Source organism: Miniopterus natalensis, chromosome 12 (genome assembly GCF_054644295.1).
Source record: "Miniopterus natalensis isolate mMinNat1 chromosome 12, mMinNat1.hap1, whole genome shotgun sequence".
NCBI classification, from domain to species: domain Eukaryota; kingdom Metazoa; phylum Chordata; class Mammalia; order Chiroptera; family Miniopteridae; genus Miniopterus; species Miniopterus natalensis.
In genome coordinates, this window is record NC_142092.1 from 23531174 (window position 1) to 23552134 (window position 20961).

Genomic DNA, 20961 nt, shown 5'->3' on the forward strand with positions numbered 1-20961 from the left:
AACTACTTATTAACTTACTCTGTATTGTACAAAATCATATTGTTTGACAAAAGTAGTATATACTTCAAAGATAAAAAGTTCTAATTAAATGTATATTTACAAATGTAGATTTAAGTTCATTTTTCATTACTTTCATCAAGTTTTTTAAAATGTTATTTCAAATTGATAAAACATTTTTTAAAAACTGAACAATTTTAAATGTAAAATTCAGTTGTATTATTTTATTTTTGCATGTCTGGATAATTTGAATCAAAAAGAAAAACTACCTAGAATATAATAAATTTTGTCAGAATTTTCTGAAGTTGAGAAAATTTCTTTAGGTTGTAATGTTTTAAAAATTTCCTCTTTTTAGTCGACTAATATTTTCTCTGTGTAGCATGACAGCCAAAAGTGGATTGTATCCAAACATTTTTTAAAAGCTCCCTCGCTCATTTTACAAAGAATGGAAGAAGAAAAAGAACCCTTTAATAGAAAAAGAGTTGATAAGTATTTTAAGTCAGACTAAATAAAGGATATGTTCTTTGCATTAGAATGACAGCTTGATTTGAAATTAATAAAGCTGTTATTGTTTGAAATGCATTTCTGAACATGTACAGAAAGAATTATGCTCACTTAAAAATGAATGTTCTTTACTTGAGCTGAACGAATCTTTGGATTGTAATGTCAGAACTCGATTTTTCAATATATGTCAAGAAGCTGGGTCACGTTTTTCTCTTGCTGCATTTAGTGTAGCATCCCTTAATTTATCTCTTTGCATATAGTATGTCACACAGAAATAATCAAACCTATTTTTTTCCTTTTAAATTTTCCTTGGAAATTGCGCCTTTTTGAGAACTATGTCCTAAAACTGGGTTGTTGAATATTGTATATACATAAATTATACATTGATTACCAGTTTTTCAGAGTTAGAATATAGTAAAACATATATAATACCAGAATTAAATGTAATATAATTAGAATTTTCTTTGATGATTCAGAAGCATTCCATCATTTTAACATGCTTTGTGTATATCATTGTATTATGGAATGAACTGTAGAGATTATTAGAGAATTCTTCTGATGAAATTAAAAATTTGTTCTGTAATACCTTGAAATATAAATCAAGCTATTAGGAACATAGACTAGTTTCTAATTTGAAATGTGAAAAATCAGAGCTTACTAAGGTTTTTGTATTACAGTCAGTTGAGATAAATTATACTTATTATTAAAAGCTCTTTTCATAAGTGCAAGCATGTTTGGTATTTTAGAGTGTAATTCATCTTTGGGAGGTCCTTTTCATCTCTATATTCTGGCCTTGGCTGAAATGTGAAATCTCCAAAGTTGAGTTTCAATGTCTGGAGAAGGCACAATCCATTTATGGGAGAATTCAAAATCTGCTACCATAAGCAATGAAGCAAACAAATCACTTTGCTGCTTGTATTGTTATAATAAAGAGGAGTTAAACTTTTGGAAAAGATCACCTTGATGGTCAACACTTTCTTATCGCTGATAGTTTTCCATTAAGAGGTGTGCAACCCATGACAATCGCTACCATCTACTCCTGTGTTTATTTCCTAACAGATTGGGAAGAGATGGCAAAAATTCAAGCCCTTTTAGAGATAAAGGCTCTTTGACATCCATTCCTCACTGTTGACATGAGGGTGGAATCCCATCTGGTCATCCTATCAGTATAAATGCCTGTGTCTCCCCCTAAGCTGAAACCCCCCTCTGGTATGGCTTTTCTCCAGCATCAGACGGACTGTCTGACGTGGAGACCACATTCTTGCTGATTCCTCTGAACTTCTGAACTTCTGCAGGGTGACCTTGAAGCTCTCCAAACTGCAGTATGGATGCCTTTAGTTTTTAACTTGTCTTTCTTGACTGGAGTTAGTCTTCAGTGAATGAACTAAGCACAGGTGGACAAAAGCAACACATTTTCGGGAGGAGGGACATTTGATATAGTTGATATTTTTAAAAGTACTTAAGTAGATTTTGTTATTTTAAAATGCGTTTAAGTAGTCTTTATGATATTTTCTTATACTATTTGTGATTTAATATTTTGTTTTGCTGCTTTGTTATGTGATGGGAATGGGCCTCGTAATCTTTTCAGAGCTAAGATGCTCTAAAATTTTGATGGTGTTCAAGGACATGACACTGTTCTTTTGGTCAAAAAGCACAAGGCCACTTCATTTTTTATGATGCACATTTCCCTTGTTTATGATAGACTCAGAAGTTGTATGTCTACTTATTTCTGAATATCAAATTAATCCCTTGTAAGCCACAAAACTGTAAGAGTCCTCTCTCAACATTAGGAAACAATTGTTGTGGACCAAACAAGGGTAAACCATTAACTATGGACTTAGATTTAGATATAACTTTATTTCTAATAAGTAATTGGGAAATGTGTGATTGGACTATATTCTTTTTTAAAATTTGTATAAAAATATAGTTTATTGATTTCAGAGAGAGAGGAAGGGAGAGGGAGAGAGAGATAGAAACATCAATGATGAGAGTCATTGATTGGCTGCATCCTGCACACCCTCTACTGGGGATCGAGCCCACAACCTAAGCATATGCCCTGACAGGGAATCGAACCTCGATCTCCTGGATCCTAGGTCAGTGCTCAACCGCTGAGCCACGCTGGCTGGGCTGGACTATAATATTTTAAAATTAGCTTTGACTTGCTCTATTATTTTACATCTCTACCTTCCTTGGGCTATGACCTTCTAGACTTCCCAATCTCAATCCTTTGCTTATGCTGGGGTGCTTAATATCCAAGGAGAACAAGCCATCTAGAAGTTGATGGCCTTAGATTTTGCCTTTAAGTCAGTTTGAGCTGAAACCTTATTTTGGAGTCCGGGAAGGCTGTACTTGTGTGATGTGCTATCATATGGCAGCAAATATAACAAAGAAACACTGACTCCTACGGTAGTTTTTGCAAATTGTATCATTTAAGCTTACCAGGCAGTCCAAGTATCATTAACAGTAACTTTCTTACTTGGAATGACAGGTACTTACTTTACTTTTTTTCTTTCTTTTTTCTCTCTTTTTCAAGTTTCATAGTGTGCTTGTGCTGTTTTGTGTGTTGACTTTTGCATGTAGTCTGGCAAAACCTCCAGGAACCATTAGGATCATGTATTGGGTGCACACCAAATAAGCCACCTTATGTCCTCTGGAACAAAGATGGAACCAGATATAAATAAGTGAATAACTTAAACAAGGAGTATCTCTTAACTATAGCCGTATGCTCTCCTTGTACTTAAGAAATCTTTAAGTTATAAAAATTCTGAGGTTGATCTCTCCCCAACCCTGTTTTATAGATACTGAGAATGAAACCAACAGAGGGTTGTCGTGAAAACTAATGAAAACAACCAAGTAATTATTAAGGAAATGAGTTCTGCATCTGCAACTTTAGTTGTCATCTGTTGGGATCACTAGGGCCCATATTTGCTTAAATCTTCACTTTTTTTTCAAAACTTAGAATTTGGGACAAACTTAATACTACTTTCTACTGGTTACAAAAATACTACAACTTTTTTTCTTATTTGTATATGAAGGCAGATGTATTTGCACGGGCCCTGAAGGATTTCATAGAGCATTTTGGTTTGTTTTTGTTTTTATTGATTTTAGAGAGAAGGAGGACGGGAGAGAGAGATGTGGATGGACAGACAGACATTGATCTGTTGTTCTACTTACTTACGCATTCATTGGTTGATTCTAACCCACAACCTTGGCGTATTGAGATGACGCTCTAACCAACTGAGCTACCCGGCCAGAGGTCATAGAGCATGTTTTATCTTAGGAGATGGTGTTCAGAGTCAAAGAAAAGAGAAAATTTACTTTATTTTAAAAAACCATAGCCTGTTTACTCCTCCATTAATAAGTTTTTACCCACTGCTTCTCATATCCTCATTTATTGCATCTACCAGAATCAAGATATTTTTCACAGGGGAAAATTCACTATTTCATGATACTTAGAAGTAATTTTAAACTTTGGCACTAAACAATATGCAACAAAGTATACACAGGCTTTCTATTCAGAGCAGTATCAATGGAAGACACTAAAAGGATTGGTTAATGGTGGGAAGACCTGAAGTTGTAGGTAAAGCTTTTAAGTAATTTGAGAATGAGGTCTGTGCAAGTCAGTACTAAAATCGAAGGATTGTTTTTCTTAACAGATTTTGTTTCAGGAACATTTTTCCTCTTTATCCACTGAGTTGTTGTTTTTTTGTTTTTTTTTAAATCACATTCAGTGAAGTTCTTCAGTGTTCCAATTTACGATAGAATTCAGAGTAAAGGTGGAGAGGATGAGGGAAGTGTTTTCTTCACCAGTTACTCTTAAAAAGCTAGAGGGGTACATAGCCCTCAGCTGCTTATCCTTCCAGGCTACATTATGGGTACTCGTGTACAGCCCACCCCTCAAAGGTTAATCTGTGTAGCAGCTGGCATCATGCCCAGCCTCTGTAGTGGTTCCAGTCTAATTACTTACAATATTCAGTTTTAGGGAAAAAAGATAATTTAGTAATATCCTATAAGGTTATGAAAGAAGATTTTTGCATACCTGCCTCCAAAGGAAATAATAGTAACTGAGTATCCATTGGTTGCTAAGTTCAGAATTAAATCTGGCACTCTAGGAGACAGGGCGGGATCAACTTCTGCTGAGTGAGCTCAAAATAAAGAGTAAGACAGTCATTTGCTCCTGGGGAGTTGGGAATATACACCATTCCATACCAAGCACAGTAGACTGTCTAGAAAGAGCTGTCAATAGTTGGATTTTTCACCTAATATATTTAATGAGCATCTATTGTGTGTATGGCATTAATCTAGGTGCTGCAGAAGATAAAAACATGAATTACACATGAGCCTTGTCCTCCCCAAACTTTTCTGTTCCTAAATATATACAATGTGTTACACACTCTCTCTCTCTCTCTCTCTCTCTCTCTCTCTCTCTCTCACACACACACACACACGGTGTGGCAAAAGTAGGTTTACAGTTCATATGGAAAATAATACAATAATTAATAAATAATAATACAAGAATAAACTGTGTTTCACATACAACTACAAATCTACCATTGCCCCATCCTGTGTGTGTGCCTAAATATTATTTAGTGCTGCAACTCAAGTTTCGTGGGAGTTCAAAGCTGTGAAAAATGATTTCCAGCCACTGTAGGAAACATGGTGGAATGGAAAGTATATGAACTTTGAAATTAGATTTCCCTCTGAATCAAGGCTCCATGTTTTATAATGATCATGAGGGCCATGAAGTGCATGAGCAAATCAGACAAGTTCCTTAGAATTTAGAATGGTCAGTTGTATCCAGGCCAGTTGTCAGCATCAGATGGGAGAGCATACCTGGCGAGTAGCGCTGGCTTGATAAAAGTGAGGACTTTTTATACTATTTTCTCATCCAGCTGAGTTGACCAAGAAGACTTCCTGCAGGAAGTATCATTTGATGTGGAACCAAATAGAAATATTAGATTTTTACCCTGAACTCCTCTAAAGACATAAAATGGCATAGACAATGTTACAAATCAAGATAAAAGGCATTAGATTCGGTTGGAGATTATATAAAAGAGGCAAAAGAAACAGATGTTCTCAAGTTTCATGGTGAAAGAGAATTATAATTTTTAGATCGTCAATTTGTTCTAAGCATTTTGACATCTAAGGAAATGTAGAATGAAATTTTGTTACAGTTTTTAATAGTGATATGAGAAATAGCACAGATGTATCATTACCAATTGCTTTTCTCCTGGCAAGGCTTTATCTCTTAGTCCTTTGTATTTACATTGTTTAAATATTTTTTCCACTTGCCTTTCCGTGGTGGTACTATTCTGAAGCTACCAACTTTTCTGTCTCCATTGAGAATTTTCTGTCCCTTAACTCTTCCTGACCCTCTCCATTTATCTTCCTTACTCTTTTTCTTCATCCTAGCAACTTATTTTACTTTTTAAAATGTATCTTTGTCCCTTTATTCAAGTTTCCCATCTTTCTTTTTTTCATGACATGACATGAAAGACTCTAAAATTTTTTCTTGACTTCTGCAACTGGGCTTCTGTCACTGAAAGTATTCTCACTAAATTCATGACCTTTTGCCACTGGAGTCTGTTGGTTTCTTTCCATTCTATTCCTGCTTCCATATTCTTGAGCATTAATTTGATTGAGTTTACCATGCTTATAACTTTTTCCTTACTTAGAAAAGTATTTTATTGTGGTAAGAACACTTAACATGAGATGTATCCTGTTAAAAAATTTTAAAGCATATAGTACATGATTGTTGACTGCAGTTACACTGTTGTACAGCAGATCTCTAGAGCTTATGCATCTTGTACAGCTGAAACTTTATGCCTGTTGATTAGTAACACCCCATCTCCCCCTCCGCCAAGCTTCTGGCAACCAAAATTCCACTCCTTGATTCTACGATATTGACTATTTTATTATTATTATTATTTTTAATATTGACTATTTTAGATACCTCATTTAAATGGAATCATGCAGTATTTGTCTTTCTATGACTGGTTTATTTCACCTAGCATAATATCCTTAAGGTTCATCCATGTTGTTGCATATTACAAAAATTTTCTTATTTGGGATGGGGAGGTGGGTAATGGCAAAATAGTATTCTACTGTATGTATATACCACCACCTTTTCTTCATCTGTCAGTGGACATTTAATTTGTTTCCACATCTTGGCTATTGTGAATAGTGCTGCAGTGAACATGGGAATGTAGAAATCTCTTCGAGATCCTGATTTCAATTCTTTTGGATAAATACCTAGAAGTGGGCTTGCTGGATCACATGGTGGTTCTATTTTCAATGTTTTTGAGGAACTCCCGTACTGTTTTCCATAGCAGCAGCACCATTTTGCATTCCCACAAACAGAGCGCTAGGATTCCAGTTTCTGCACATGTTTCACAACACTTGTCTTTTGTTTTTTATCATAGTCATACTGACAGGATTTTGATTTGCATTTCCCTAATAGCTAGTGAAGTTGAGCATCTTTTCATAGATCTATTGGTCATTTCTGTGTTTTCTTGGGAGAAGTGTCTGTTCAGGTCCTCTGCCCATTTTTTTAATTGAATTGTTTGGTGTCGAGTTCTTTATGTATTTTGGATATACAGATATTTGTTTGTAAATATAATCTCCCAGTTGGTTGATTGCCTTTTTGTTGTCAGTTTCTTTTGCTGTACAGAGGCATTTTAGTTTGATATAGTCCAGTTCACTTATTTTGGTCTTCATTTCCCTTACCTTTGGGGTGAAATTCATAAAATGTTCTCTGTGACCAAGATCTGTAAGTTTAGACCCCAAATAACCGAAGCAATCCTGAGAAAAAAAAATGAAGCTGGAGTTTCACATAACCTGATTTCAAATTATACTACAGGGCTACAATAACCAAAACAGCATGGTATTGGCAGAAAAACAGCCACACAGATCAAGGGAACAGAATTGAGAGCCCAGAAATAAAACTATATGTATATGGGCAAATATATATATGTATTTTAAACTACTAGAACCAGGCTTGCTCGTTTTTTTAAAAAATATATCTTTATTGATTTCAGAAAGAGGAAGGAAAAGGGAGAGAGAGATAGAAACATAAATGAGAGAGCCATCGATTGGCTGCCTCCTGCACACCCCCTGCTGGGGATTGAGCCTCCAACCCGGGTATGTGCCTTGACCGAGAATCAAACCTTGATCTCCTGGATCGTAGGTCAATGCTCAACAGCTATGCCACGCCGGCCAGGCCAAGAGCAAATAATTTTTGACAAAGGAGCAAAAAAACACAGTGGAGAAAAGAAAGCCTCTTCAATAAAAGGTGCTGGGAAAATTGGAAAACCACATGCAAAAGAATAAAACTAGATTACAGTTTGTCCCTATGTGCAAAAATTAATTCAACATGGATCAAAGACCTAAATATAAGATCTGAAACAATAAATTACAATCACTTTTTGTTATTCCTAGATATGTTTGGAACAGATCTCTCTTCTAGTGTTCCAGACCAATGTGTTCAACGACTTTTTGGTCACATTTCCCTATATGTCCCATGGTAACTCACATCATAACTCATTCAATTCATTTTCTTTTCTATCGGATTTGAGTGTTTCTCTGTGTAAGATATCTTGGGGCTACCAGAATCTACCCAGACACGTTGGTTAGAGCAGCTCATGAGTTCCTTCTAACTTTCTCATCTTCTGTGAATTCATTTGTCGTCTCCTTTAAAGGTTTCTTGAATCCACTCCCACCTCTTAGTTCCCTTTACCCTTATTTCTTGCCCGAAATTGTGCAAAGACCTTAGGATTGCCTCTATTCTTTCCTCACTCTTTCTTCCTCAGATGCTATAAATAAGTACACTTCATAAAACACGAACCTGACTTTCTTAAAAGCTCTTGATGCTCACTCCTTATATACTCATGCTCTATGGCATGGCTTGAAATGCTGTTCAGATACCAAGTATACCAAGTTCCCTTCCTTTTCCTTTCTTCCCAGTGATATGCTGTCTCCTTTGCCAGGGCTGCCAAGTCTACCCTGCAAGCTTTGTTCATCCTTTCTGTCCAAACTATTCCATTCATCTTATCAGATTACCCTAGGTAGGGTTGGGCAACTCTGTGTCTTTTATGATTGGTGTTTTGTATCGTAAACCTTTGTTTACACATCTCTCCTCCTAAGTAGACAGTTAAATTTTTTAAAATGATTAATTTACTACTATAATCCAATATCTTTTTTTTTCCTTGACACATTCTTAGAAACATTACTCAAGAAAACAGGATGTCAGTACTTAGACATTGTTAGGCCAACTTCTCCACTTTACTTATGAAAACAGGGCAAAGAGGTTAAGTGATTTGCCCAAGGTCTCAATTAGTTATTGACAACTGTAGGTTAAAACTCATTTTTTGCATGGGTCAAAACCTTAAGTCAGTAGTAATCCCAGTACAGTATTATTACCTTTTGCCTGGCACTCCACCCCCCTGATAAATAATACAGCTCATTGTGGTGCATTGCTTTGTGATAAAATGCGAAAAGTGTGGACTAAGTGTTTGTGAATTTGCATTGCCATGAAAGAGAAAGAAATGAGAAATCTTTTTGTTGAGGTTTTTAGCAGAACCGAGTCTGGGTCTCCTGACACTCACAGAGGGTGCCACATTGAGTCCCTGGGGGCAGTTGTGACAGCTGTAGCTTGTGGGACAAGGGGCAGTGAGTAGAGGGTGAGGAGATGATGGATGTGAATCCTTAGTGACCCTTGCCTCAGTGGAGATGAGCTTGGGGAGGGATGTCAGCTGGGAGGTTTCTAGGCTGTGGGTCAGGGCACTGATGAAGGCGAGGGCTTCCTCTACACCACGTTATTGGACTTGTTAGACCTTAGTAGCCCCATCTCGTTCTCTACCCCAACTTTCCTCCAGGTCATGTGCCTTGCATTTATATAGGTCAGGGGCCCACTGGTTACAGTCACAAGTGTAACTTAGACACAGTAGATACACTCCTTTCACAAAGCTGTGAGACAAAGGACTAGCTCTTGGGCCATAGTTAGTTATTTGAGCTTTCATTTTTCCTACCTTTCTAACTGTACTGCAGGATCTTGTGGCATCTGAAATGATGTCATTAAGGTAACACAGAGTTCAGGTGAAATTTTAATACATTGATGTAGGCACTTAATTTATACTGCACCTAGTTCCAGAAAACTTTCAAGAGGCCTTGCACTTCTATAGGCTGCAATTTGTTACATCTTAAAAGTCGCTCCTCTAACGCAGTTTTCTTTCTTTGCGGAATGTCCACATTGCTCACAGGGAAGGCTCGAGGCCCCCTGTGCCAAGAGGTCTCAGTCTTAACCACCTCGGGTTACACCGCGACTGTGTCCACTGCTCCACAGAGTTTCTGTCCTTGCTCTTTCGCTCAGGCATCTTGGGTTCTTTTTACAGTGACCGCCTGCATCTGAAGTTTCCTCTCAATTTAAATTCTTTTCCTTCTCCCTATTTACAAGGTCTGCTTTTGCAGCATCTGGCTACAATTTAATAATGCAAAGCGTTTTCCTCCTCACAGCTGGGAAGCTGGGATTGTTCTGTATCGCGGATAAGAGTGGACTTGCTCCAGGCTAGTTAAAGTCACTGAACTTTGCAAAAGCTAAGCTTGCTGGATGTGTTGTCCTGTACAAGGGCACCTAGGGGACCCTCACTTGCATATTGGAGCATCATGCTGGGAAAGAGGGGTCAATTCTATAGTAATATTTTGCAAGTGGAATAAAATACTAAAATAACCTATTCTCTCTCTCTCCCTCTCTCTCTAACTGCCTGAGTTTTATTGTTTCTATCTCATAGGATTATTGAATGTGATTTAAAATTATTAGGCAAATCCACTAAAATCTCATTTCTTCTTTCTCTTTCTGTAATTATAAAGAGTATCAAGATATCAAGTAATTTAAAGCAATTACCTTTGTGGAGTAATTTGACTCTTGTTGGCTTTTATATAATAATGTCATTGATGGAAGAAGAATTTAAGAAAAAAATCAGGTTTTGATTTTTCAGAGTTGTTATAAACCCTTTTGGGTCTTTTGATTTGTGTGCTGCTCGTCAGAGACCTTGTGCTCATTCATTTTATTTTATATAACACAACTAGGGGCACACTCCTCCTGAAATATTTCTAATTCTTGGTCCCAATAAAGATACCCCCCACATATCCATGTCCCCATGGCATTCAGGAGGAAAAAACAAGAAAACCACTTAACTTTCAGATTTGAGTTTAACTTCATTAAAACCATCAAGCGCACTTGTTAATGACATGAAACAAACAGGGACATGATGTATTTTTTTCATTATTATATGGTTCCATTTATATGAAAGTCTGGAACAGGTAAAACCATAAATATAGAAAGCAGTGGTTGCCAGGGCCTGGAAGTGGGGGAAGTGAACAGGTGACTGTGGACACATGGCTCTTTTGAAGATGGTGAAAATTTTTGGGAATTAGATACTGGTGATGGTTGTACAACGTTCTGATTATACTAAAAGCTTATAAATTGTACACTTCAAAAGGGTATTTCAGTTCTATCTCAATAAAGCTGTGGGTTTTTGTATTTTTGGTGCCTGTGAACCACCTGGTAAAAAAGGCCTGGAACTCCAGCTAGGGTAGAGATTTGGGGGTTAGTGACCTCTGGGAAACTAGGCAGGGGCTCCAGATAACGCCTGGTACAGTCACATGGAGAGGGCTGTGAGTGTCCCTGTGCGTTTCTCCGAGTACCCTTGTGTCTTGATGAGGTGCTTTACTCTGGTGACGTGCAGAGGCCACTGGCAGGTTCATATGATGAGTGACATCATGTGAGATTCTTCCTCCATTGTTTATTTTGTGGCACTTCTTTTTTAATGAAGTGGAATTTTAGTTTCAAAATTTGATGTTTTGGATTGCAGTCATTTTCTGAGTTGAGCTCCTTTTTAAGCAGACCAGTAAGGAGAAGATGGATTATAACATATGATCATGTTTATCGGGATCTGAAGCACTCTGCTGTTTTATACTTGATACGTTGCAGTTGATATCCAGAGCAACCCACATGAATTGCATTGCCTTACATAGTGCTGATAGGTGAAGGAGGGAGTATCTGGGTTTTGAGAGAGCATGTAGAAAAACAGGCAGATGGGTGAGAAAAGGCCACTGATGGGGTTACTCTGCAATGAGGAAGGCAAAATATTTTAAAAAGATAGTTGTCGCTGAAAAGGGTGAAGGGATTAAGAAGTACGGATTAATACAAAATAGTCACTGGGTTGTAAAGTATAGCATGGGGAATACAGTCAATAATATTGTAATAGCTACGTGGGGTGCCAGTGGGTACTATGTGTGGTGCCAGGAGGGTGATCACTCTGTAAGGTATATAAATGCCTAACCACTAGGTTGTACACCTTAAACTAATATAAAATAATATTAAATGTCAACTGAAATTCAAATTGGAAAAAAAAAAGTAGTTTCATCTTGGGGAAAAAAAGAAACTAGTTGGCGCTAAATGTTAATGAATTACTTTTTTTTTTTTTTTTTTAGTGTTTGCATTCTCTCCTTTTAACTAGAGCACCCAGATTTTTGAATTATTTTTCTAATCTCTGTAGCTGGCATTTTGCCTTGGGTCATAATCCCTGTGAAATATTCATTATAAGTCTGTGGTGATCTTCATAACATGCAAATGTGATTATTTTATCCCCTCCATACACTGCAGAGATTTCCACTGCAGGCTGTCTAACCCTTTGCACGGCATCTAACATGGCCCTCCCTGACATGGTCCCGGCTGGACCTTGTACTGGGCCTTAGCCATGTGCCTCTCCAGTGTCTGGTCGATGTTTCATTTCTAGGCCTAGAATGTCTGTACTGCCCTGATATCTCAGTGAGACTTCTCCAGACCCTCTCTGCAGGACAGCTGTGCCATAACAGCACTGGCTGCATGTTTATCTCTGTTTACTTGTCTGTTTCTCTTAGTGAATTCTGAACTACTTCAGGTGAGGATTGTGCTCTTCCTTTATAAACCTGACATCTAAGGCAGTGCCTGGCCAGAGACAGTGTTCAAGATCTGGCTCACTTCTGAGTCACATTCTCCCAGCCCTTCACTGAAATCTCCGCAAGGATATGTAAAACCTTAGCAGCCTTTTCTAAACACACTGAGACTGAGACCAAAGGACAACCACTTGGTAGAGTCTTGGAGGCTTATCCCGTAACTACAGGACTAGTGTAGTTGGAATGAATTGTAAAAGTGGTGTTTTTCCTTTTATCTCATAAAAAATAGTAGTGCTGATTCCCTGGGAAATTGTAAATATTCAAGTTTTATTCTGCCCCACTAACATCTCCTAGGCTCAGAGATTTTTAAAATATCCATTTAAAAGGCCGTAAACCCAGAGCACAGCAGGGTTAGGAAATGGAGGGAGAGCACAGGAAGACATCTCACAGTATTGTCTAACGTAATTACAAAAGCCCTCCCCTCTGGGCTAGAGCCTGACTCCTTAGCCCTGTAAATAGGCACTTTGTGAACTTGGTCTCATCTGTCCTGCCCGAGCCTCGAGTTGTAGAAAGTGAGGGTGTTTTTGTACTGCTGGTAGGATGCCGCTGGTAGGATGCTGCATGCTGGGGGGGCAGAACCCACCTTTCCATCCCAGAGGCGTGCTAGATGAGAGCCAGCAGGCATTGGGAGTGGTTGGAAGCTGTGCTTATCAGCTTCGACTAACACTGTTATTTGTTACTTTTAAATACCCCTCGGTTTTACAAATTTTAGCTCTTATATTTAATTCCCTTTCTAATTTTTTTCTTTTCTTTAGCCCCTTTGTCTTTATTGCATTCTAGATAGCTTATAATTTTTCTTTTGATTTTCTCTTCGATTGATTCATGGCTCGTTTTATACTTTTCAGGTAGCTCAGAAAATTGGTCACTCTTTATTTTTTTCTTTTAGTTTATTTTCCCAAGATGAGACCATATAACCTGAAAAAGTCTAAAAACTTGGAAGAATTTTTTTAAAGTTTAGTCTTTGGTCAAAGACATGGTCAGTTTTTATAAAATTTCTGTGGACATAACAACAAAGGTTGTTTGTGTTTGAATGATATAAAGTTAGTCTTTGTCTAATAGTCATGTTCAGTTGTAAAAGAGATGTATTAAAAATTTCTCTCCGGGTATTTGTATTTTTTTCAACTTTCTTGTACTTTAGTAGGTTTCATTTCATGCATTTTCCGATAATATTGTTTGGTGCATGTGGGGTTGGCAGTTTCTTTTCTTCATTAATTGTGCCTTTATCTTTTTGTAATTTTTTCTATTTATTGTAATTCACCTTAAACTCCATTTTTACCTTTGCTGATTGACACTTTTCTTTTTGTTTGAATTTGCCTGATTTCTCTTTGCCTACTAGTTTGTTTTCAACATTTTATTCTTGTTATCTTTTTGTCTTGTGTTCTTAACAATAGCTGGATTTAATTTGCTTGAGTTAATCTACTTGTCTTTTGGGGATTACTCAGTCCACTTACATTTATGGTAATAATTGATATACTTGATTTTATTCTTTCTATTTTCCTTTATATTAATTTCTTTTTACATTGTATGTCCTTATTTTTGCTGTCTTGATTAAGTTCCTAGTCATTGTGTTTTGTTTTCTCTGTTACTTTGGAAGTTCTACCTTCCCTTTCCCTCTCTTGAAATGTCTTTATTATTATTTGACAACAATATACAGTTTTCATATTGACTTATAGATATTATGATTATCATCTGTATTTTAGAGAAGAGAAATGTGAGGTGTGGAAAAGTTGCCTAATTTGCCTTAGGTTTACATGGTAGAGCTGATTTCTTAGTATAGTTTCACATAATTTAATATAATTATATTAATTACAGTATTATGTAATTATATATATTTAATATATATTATTGCACTGTAAAAATAAACATAGCCAACTTAGTAAACCGTAAAATATTATGCTAATAAACTAAAAAGTTGGAATGAATTGATATTCTTGGAAAATATATGGTAAAATTGTCTCAAGACTATAAAATAGGAGTAGAGTGAATTTCAGGAAGACTGAAAGGTGTCTAAGAAGCTTCTCTGAAATACATTCTGGGAAGATGATTTTATCCGTGATTTTTTTTCCCCCCAAACTTTCAACAACTTTTAATTTTTTTTTCACAAAAAATAATGACTTATCCAAACCATTTTATGAAACATGCATATAATCCTAGTATGAAAACTTGACAAATAAAATATAAAAATTCCCACAAAAGTTTCTTAACTACATATAAAGAAGTTGGAAGAAACTGTTAGCAAACCACTTGAACAGTAACTTTAAAAGAGTTATCTTCCACTGACAAGCAAAGATAATTTAACCTGAGAATTCAGTAATATATAGCACCAATAAATGCTGTGAGGAAAAAAATGGGGAATCTCTACAAATGTCAAAAAAGCATTTAATAATATTCGATAATAATTCTGATCAGAAAAATTGTAAAAACTTGAGAAAAGTAGGAATAAGTGAATATATAAAATGATGAGAAAGAAATCAATCATTAGTTAATAGCTAACATTATCATTGACTGTGAAACTCTAGAAATAATCTCATCAATATTAGGAATAAAATGTTCCTGCTCACACAATTCCTGCTTTACTTTCTTTTGAATGTTATGTTCAAATAAATAAGGCATATGCATCTGAAAAATATTCAACTTTATTATAATTAAATAAATGAAAATTATAACTATAATGATATCTTTTCTCTGTCAACTAACTTGCACAATTAAAAACAAATCACTACAAATATGAGTGATATGTAGTTCTCCAGCAGGGTGGTGATATGTACACACTCAGGATCTGTAGAGGGAGTATGAGTTGGCAAAAACCTTTGTCAAAAGCAACTTGACAGTTTTTACCAAGAGCTTTAAAAGTGTATGTCCTTTGACCCCATAATTCCACTTCTGGGAACTCCATTCTAAGGAAATCGTGAGAACTGCAGACAAAGGTTTGTGTTCAAGGATGTTGATGGCAGTGCTGTTTATAATATTTTTTTAAATCATGCTTTTTAAAAAAAAAAAATTGACTTCAGGTAGAGAGGAAGGGAGAGAGAAACATTGATATGAGAGAGAAACATCTATAAGTTGCCTCTCTTATGCTCCCTGACTGGGAGATGAACCCACAACCCTTTGGTGTACAGGACTGCTCTAACCAGCTGAGCCACCTGGCCAGGGCAAAATCATGTTTTTGATAAATTATTTAATCTAAAGGGAAAGAGACAATATTAATTAGTAAAGAACAGGATATCAATTTTATAAAAACACACACATATATGAATAAGCTTAATGGATTGGTAGAAAATACTAAAAACACAAATAACATTAATAACTATCAGTGTGTGTTAAAGTCATACAATTTCTGTCTTTACCAGATCACCATCAGGGATTTACATTTCATATTGAAGAATTCCTAGTTCTAAATCAATACTAGAATGTTAACCTTGGCTATAGGCTGATGTTTAGCCTCTGTGCAGAGAATCATTATCTTCACAATATTTAGTATCTCTATTTCACAATCACAATTTTATCCTTAATCATGGGCAGTTCAGATAAGTTTAAAACCTGAAGATAGACCTATGTCTTATAAAACAACTACCAGAAAATCACCAAAGGTTAGTTGTGGTAGCTGAAGTGATAAGAAAATTCACTAAGAGCTAGTGTGAAATACTCTCATCTTCTCTCCCTTTGCATCCACAAAGCAAAGGATTTAGATATCTTTTACACTCTGTTGAAACAGTGAGCAATTGAAATCATAGGGCTAGAAAATGCCTATGAGGTGCCTAGTTTCCTGTTCTTTCTCCAAAGCATGCAAGAAAACTAATAGGAAATAGCCATGTAAAAAAGTGGAATCTGAGGGTTGCAGTGGACTTCAGAGATGCTTTTATTCACTTTCCTACCCAGTGATAATTCTTAATTCTAATGGGAGTCTTTATAGCCAGAAAACCCTTACCTTTATAGACACAAGTTTTGTCATCTGTAAAATGGGAACAACATGACAATTTATAGGATAACTGTGAACATTACATGAATTAATGCTTTAGAAGATCTTAGCACAGTAGCTTGGCATGTGTTGGTTATTATTACCTTTGCAAGGTTTCACATTCCTTGCTGCAACATTTCTTATTGGATGACAGATCTTTTTATTAGGCCAAAAAACAGTTCTTGGAACTATGTGGAATAAGCTTAATCCACCATCTACATTCCCAGTCCTTCAAATACTTGAAGGCAGCTTTCATGAATTTAATAACTGCTTTCTGTGGCTTATTTATTTTTAATTTCAAGAATGGAACACAGTAGACTATAAAAATGAGCGTTATCAGTCTTCCTTTGGATTTTCTATGTAAATGTTGTTTAACATTCAAATGGTGCTGATTATAATTTGAGATATTAACAGTTAGATATGCTATTGTGTCCCTCTGTTATTGTTTGTAAAGGAGGTTAAACACTGTATTAACTTCTGAGTAGTGATTTATTATTGTTGCTTTTGTTAGAGAAAAATGAAAAAAAGAAGTAAAATAATATAATTTGATATTGCCTTTGAGAGTTTTCAGTTTACAGAGGTCTTCATTTCCTACTCAATTTTGTTTTTTAAAAAGCATACATGTAGTGTAAATACAGCATCACATAAATGCCACGTTGCTCTTTGCTTCCTGGCCTAAGCTGTTGTGTAATATTGCTCTGTAACCATTAAACAGCTGCTCTGCCTCAGAAATGCTCATATTTCCTTTGGTAGATGAAGGGAATTTACTACATGAATGTCTCCAAATTGCTTTAGGATCTCTGGCCCGTGTATCAGCTATTTAGATTCGCAGAGGTCTATGGAACATGCGAACACCATGTTTCTGGAGGCCCCACAGCCCAGAGGTTCCAGCAATAACCTGCACTTTGCTGAGTCTCACCTTCTATGTTATCGCAGGGCTCCTGACCCCCTGCACGATCCTCCCCACTTATTTTGCCAGAGTCCTTAAGTATCATTTCTTATATCATCTGAGCAAGCACTATTAGCCTTCCAAGTACTGTGTCATCCACTATTTTTTTCTTTCCCCTGCCTCAGTGGGACCTATGGTGTTGCATTTCTGTCTAGTGGGTGCCAAAGCAGTTGGGACATATTTTCCATGCCTTTCTAGTTTTAGTAAAATAACTCTTTCAGGTTTTTTTTTTTGTTGTTGATTCAAATTCTTTAGAACTTGGGGAATTGGGAGTGGGGAATGGAGAAACACCCTGCTACATTCTGATTTACCCTCCCTTTTCTATGGAATAGTTGTTGTATTTATGTGTGTGACTGCCGTACTGTCTTCCCACTGGTAGGATTAGCTTGAGGAAGCATCTCCCTCCCTTGTGAGGCCCCTAACAGGTCCACACCCCACTCCACCTTCATGGGCATGACTGAGAAGCAAATGGAGCCCTAACAACTCACTGGAGTAATAAGAAAATGAACTTCAGATAATATCTACATATTGAAATGTTATTATGTATTAAGATGATGTAATTTATATAAATATACTGAAATGTTCATCGCTTATGCACTCATTTATCAATCGTTTTCTACAAATATTTTTGAACCCTTTCTCTTTAAACTCTTCTAGTTCCTTGGTATTTATTTTGTACTAAATGCCCAAAGTTTTATATTAGTATACAACAGAGTCAGAGATACAATTTGACTCTAATCATCACTCTTTTCCATTTTACCCCAAAGTCCAAATAAAACCGTCAGCAAACGAGTTCCGGGAAATAACAAGTCTCAATACAGTTATCCTTCAGTCTTGAGGCATCTCTGTCTGCACTGTTATAAAATTACTAATATGTTCTTTTGTGGTCCTGTTTCAGTTGGTTGAATTTTTAAGTTTTATCCTGTAAACATTTATTTAGTGGTTACTGTATATAGAGGTGCTGAGCTAGTTGTTTGGGAGATACACAGGTGAACAAAAATCCAGCCACTCTTTCAGGTGAAAGAGCTGATAATCTAGTAAGAAACACAAGACTTGAAAACAGTTATCATGGAAAACTTGTATGTCCAAAGTGATACAGACTAAGTACAAACTAGGTGCTGTGTGAATACAGAAGGAAGAAGCTGGTCGTAGCTGGCACAGGGGCTGGAGCAGAGGGCAGAGGTGCCAGGCTGTGGAGCAGATGGTGGTTGGGCTGGACACTGAAGATAGAAAAGGGAACATGTAGAAAGAGCAGAAGGGAACTGCCTAAGAAAAATATGAGGGCAGCATTGACTGAGTGCAGCTGGGTGAGGACAGGTAATCTCGTCTGCTTGGTTAAGTACATGACCTGTAGTCAAGATAAATGAGGTCTAATATATATATATGTCCATATTTAGTCTATTTGCCATATATAAAACTTTGTTTACCATATATAAAAGTATAACTTATTGTACTTGAAAACAACAAAAGCAACAGAAATCTTTGTGTACAACGATAGTCTACAGTTGCTCAGAAAATTGGATATATCTATCCCTCACCACACAAAGGGAGTCAATGACTCTTTTGTCTTCATGTCTTTTAGCACCTTGTACAGTGTTGGCTAACCTAGAAGTTGCTCAATAATCACTGAAATGAATTCAACCTGGTGAAAAATTAATTGCTCAACATGTAGGAGTTTCTTAAAATAGAAGTACATCAAATGGGGACATTTTGCTATTATCCTCTTAAAATTACATATTTTTTCACAGTAATGACTTAATAGGAGACCTAAGTTTTATCAGCAGATGGGATCTCATACCTTCTTCTCCCTGTTCTTTCATTCTTTTTCTAACAAAGGTAGATGGGTGGGTATAAAAACAGTGTTCAGACATATAGGACTTCTCAGTTCACAACATTAAAGCATATATTATAATCATATGATTTTCTGTCTTTTCACGCTCTCTGTGGTTATACAGAGTGTGGAAACTTTTGTTCAGGTAAAATATATAAATGCGTATTTACAAATAATTCGAGCCTGTCTAGAATCCAGTGTGTATAATGCAGTGTATGGGGGTGATCGTTGGCCCCAGTGGCCAGTCCAAACTTACTGGGAACATGTAATCAATGCCTACTATGGGTTTTCTATTTTTGTCTCACTTATTATTCATAACAGCTCTATGATGTAGGTAATTTTATTGCTTCTAATTTATTAATGAGGGATCTGAGGCCCAAAGAGCCTCATAACATGTTCAGGATTCCACACTGGTCAATGGTGGTTGGGGGTTCAGGTCCCAGCTCTCTGACTTGAGTGCTTCATGTCGTTAAACTGCCAATGCCTCACATCCCTGCACTGAACCTCATCCCTTGGTCAGCCCTAAGGCTTCTAGCAAAATCCGATCAAACTGACAATTTTGAGATCTAGAGATTTTTTCCTGGAAGTCTTAATTCTGAGGCTTTTCAGACTCTTTTTGACCTCTCCCTGGGGCGGCAGAGAGTAGCCCTATTCCTTCTTCCTAAGGTGTTCTCTTCCTCCCACCTTCATTACGCCTCCATCACAGAGACGGAAGGAAACCGGGGACATGCCTGGTGTTTGGGGGTCCCAGCTCTAGTCCTAGATGCGGCTAGAGCAGCCAGCACGCAGGCGCGGCTTCCTCGGGGCCTGAGCTGCTGCCCTCAGCCCCAGTGGACCCCATGCCTGGAGCCATGGAAGGGTCGAGTGGCGCTCCTGGGAGGCCTGAAATTACCCATTTGCTAGAAACAGTGTCCTGCTCTTGAAATGAAGGGAGTCCAGGGGACTAGTAGCAAGAGTGAGAAAGCAAGGAGATCATGGGAGGTGTATTCAAGGTGCGCAGAAATAGGTTGATGCAAAGCATTTGCTCGATGTACATATACTTTCGTGTGATTCATGACCCGGGAACAAGGGTGGGGGTTCTGGTAACGGCAACTCACTTTTCTTTAATCAGGGAAGGATTTGTGAAAGAACAGTGGTTTCAAGAGATCTTTGAAGTAATTCCAACAAGGTGCTAATTGTGGTTGTGGTTTTCCTTTTTCTTCCTCTCTCTCTCTCTCTCTTTTTTTAAATGGATGGACTTTAGTCTACCAGATGCTACCAAGCTGCATGCATTTATGAGAACCCCTGCACCTTCCTTCTCTGTGGGTGGGCTGTGGCAAAAATCACCATACCAATTGCCCTGTACATTTAGAAAGTTAAAAAAAAAATTGTCTTAGGTGATTATTTAGCATCTAAACTTTGCTTTTGTTTAACAGACCCAGTTTGCATTCAAAAGAGTTTTGCTTTTACTTGTTTTTGTTGTAAGCTCACTTTTTTTTTTCATTCTAACCTTTGGTTTCAAAACACTTTTAACAAATTCTAGTGTTTAATCATTTATTTGCTTCCTGTGTATGCTGATCTTTTCCCCCTTAATGTTTATTTTCAGGATACCTTGAAGATAGTTTTGTAAAATCTGGAGTCTTCAATGTATCAGAGCTCGTGAGGGTATCCAGAAGTAAGTAAATTGTTTTCTAATCATTTAATTTTACAATAAGATTTAAAATATTTTATATTTTGCACCTTAAATAC

The 20961-nt window shown here is 36.8% G+C and overlaps 1 protein-coding gene across 5 annotated transcripts in view; it reads left to right on the forward strand.

The window, feature by feature from the left end:
• Positions 1–20961, forward strand: part of NFIB (nuclear factor I B) — a 222057-nt gene that overhangs the window by 132832 nt on the left and 68264 nt on the right. For all 5 annotated transcript variants that reach the window (XM_087822657.1, XM_016214290.2, XM_016214297.2 and 2 more), the window contains exon 4: positions 20819–20887. In XM_087822657.1, the coding sequence (XP_087678783.1) occupies positions 20819–20887 (69 nt within the window). The remainder of the gene's footprint in view (positions 1–20818; positions 20888–20961) is intronic.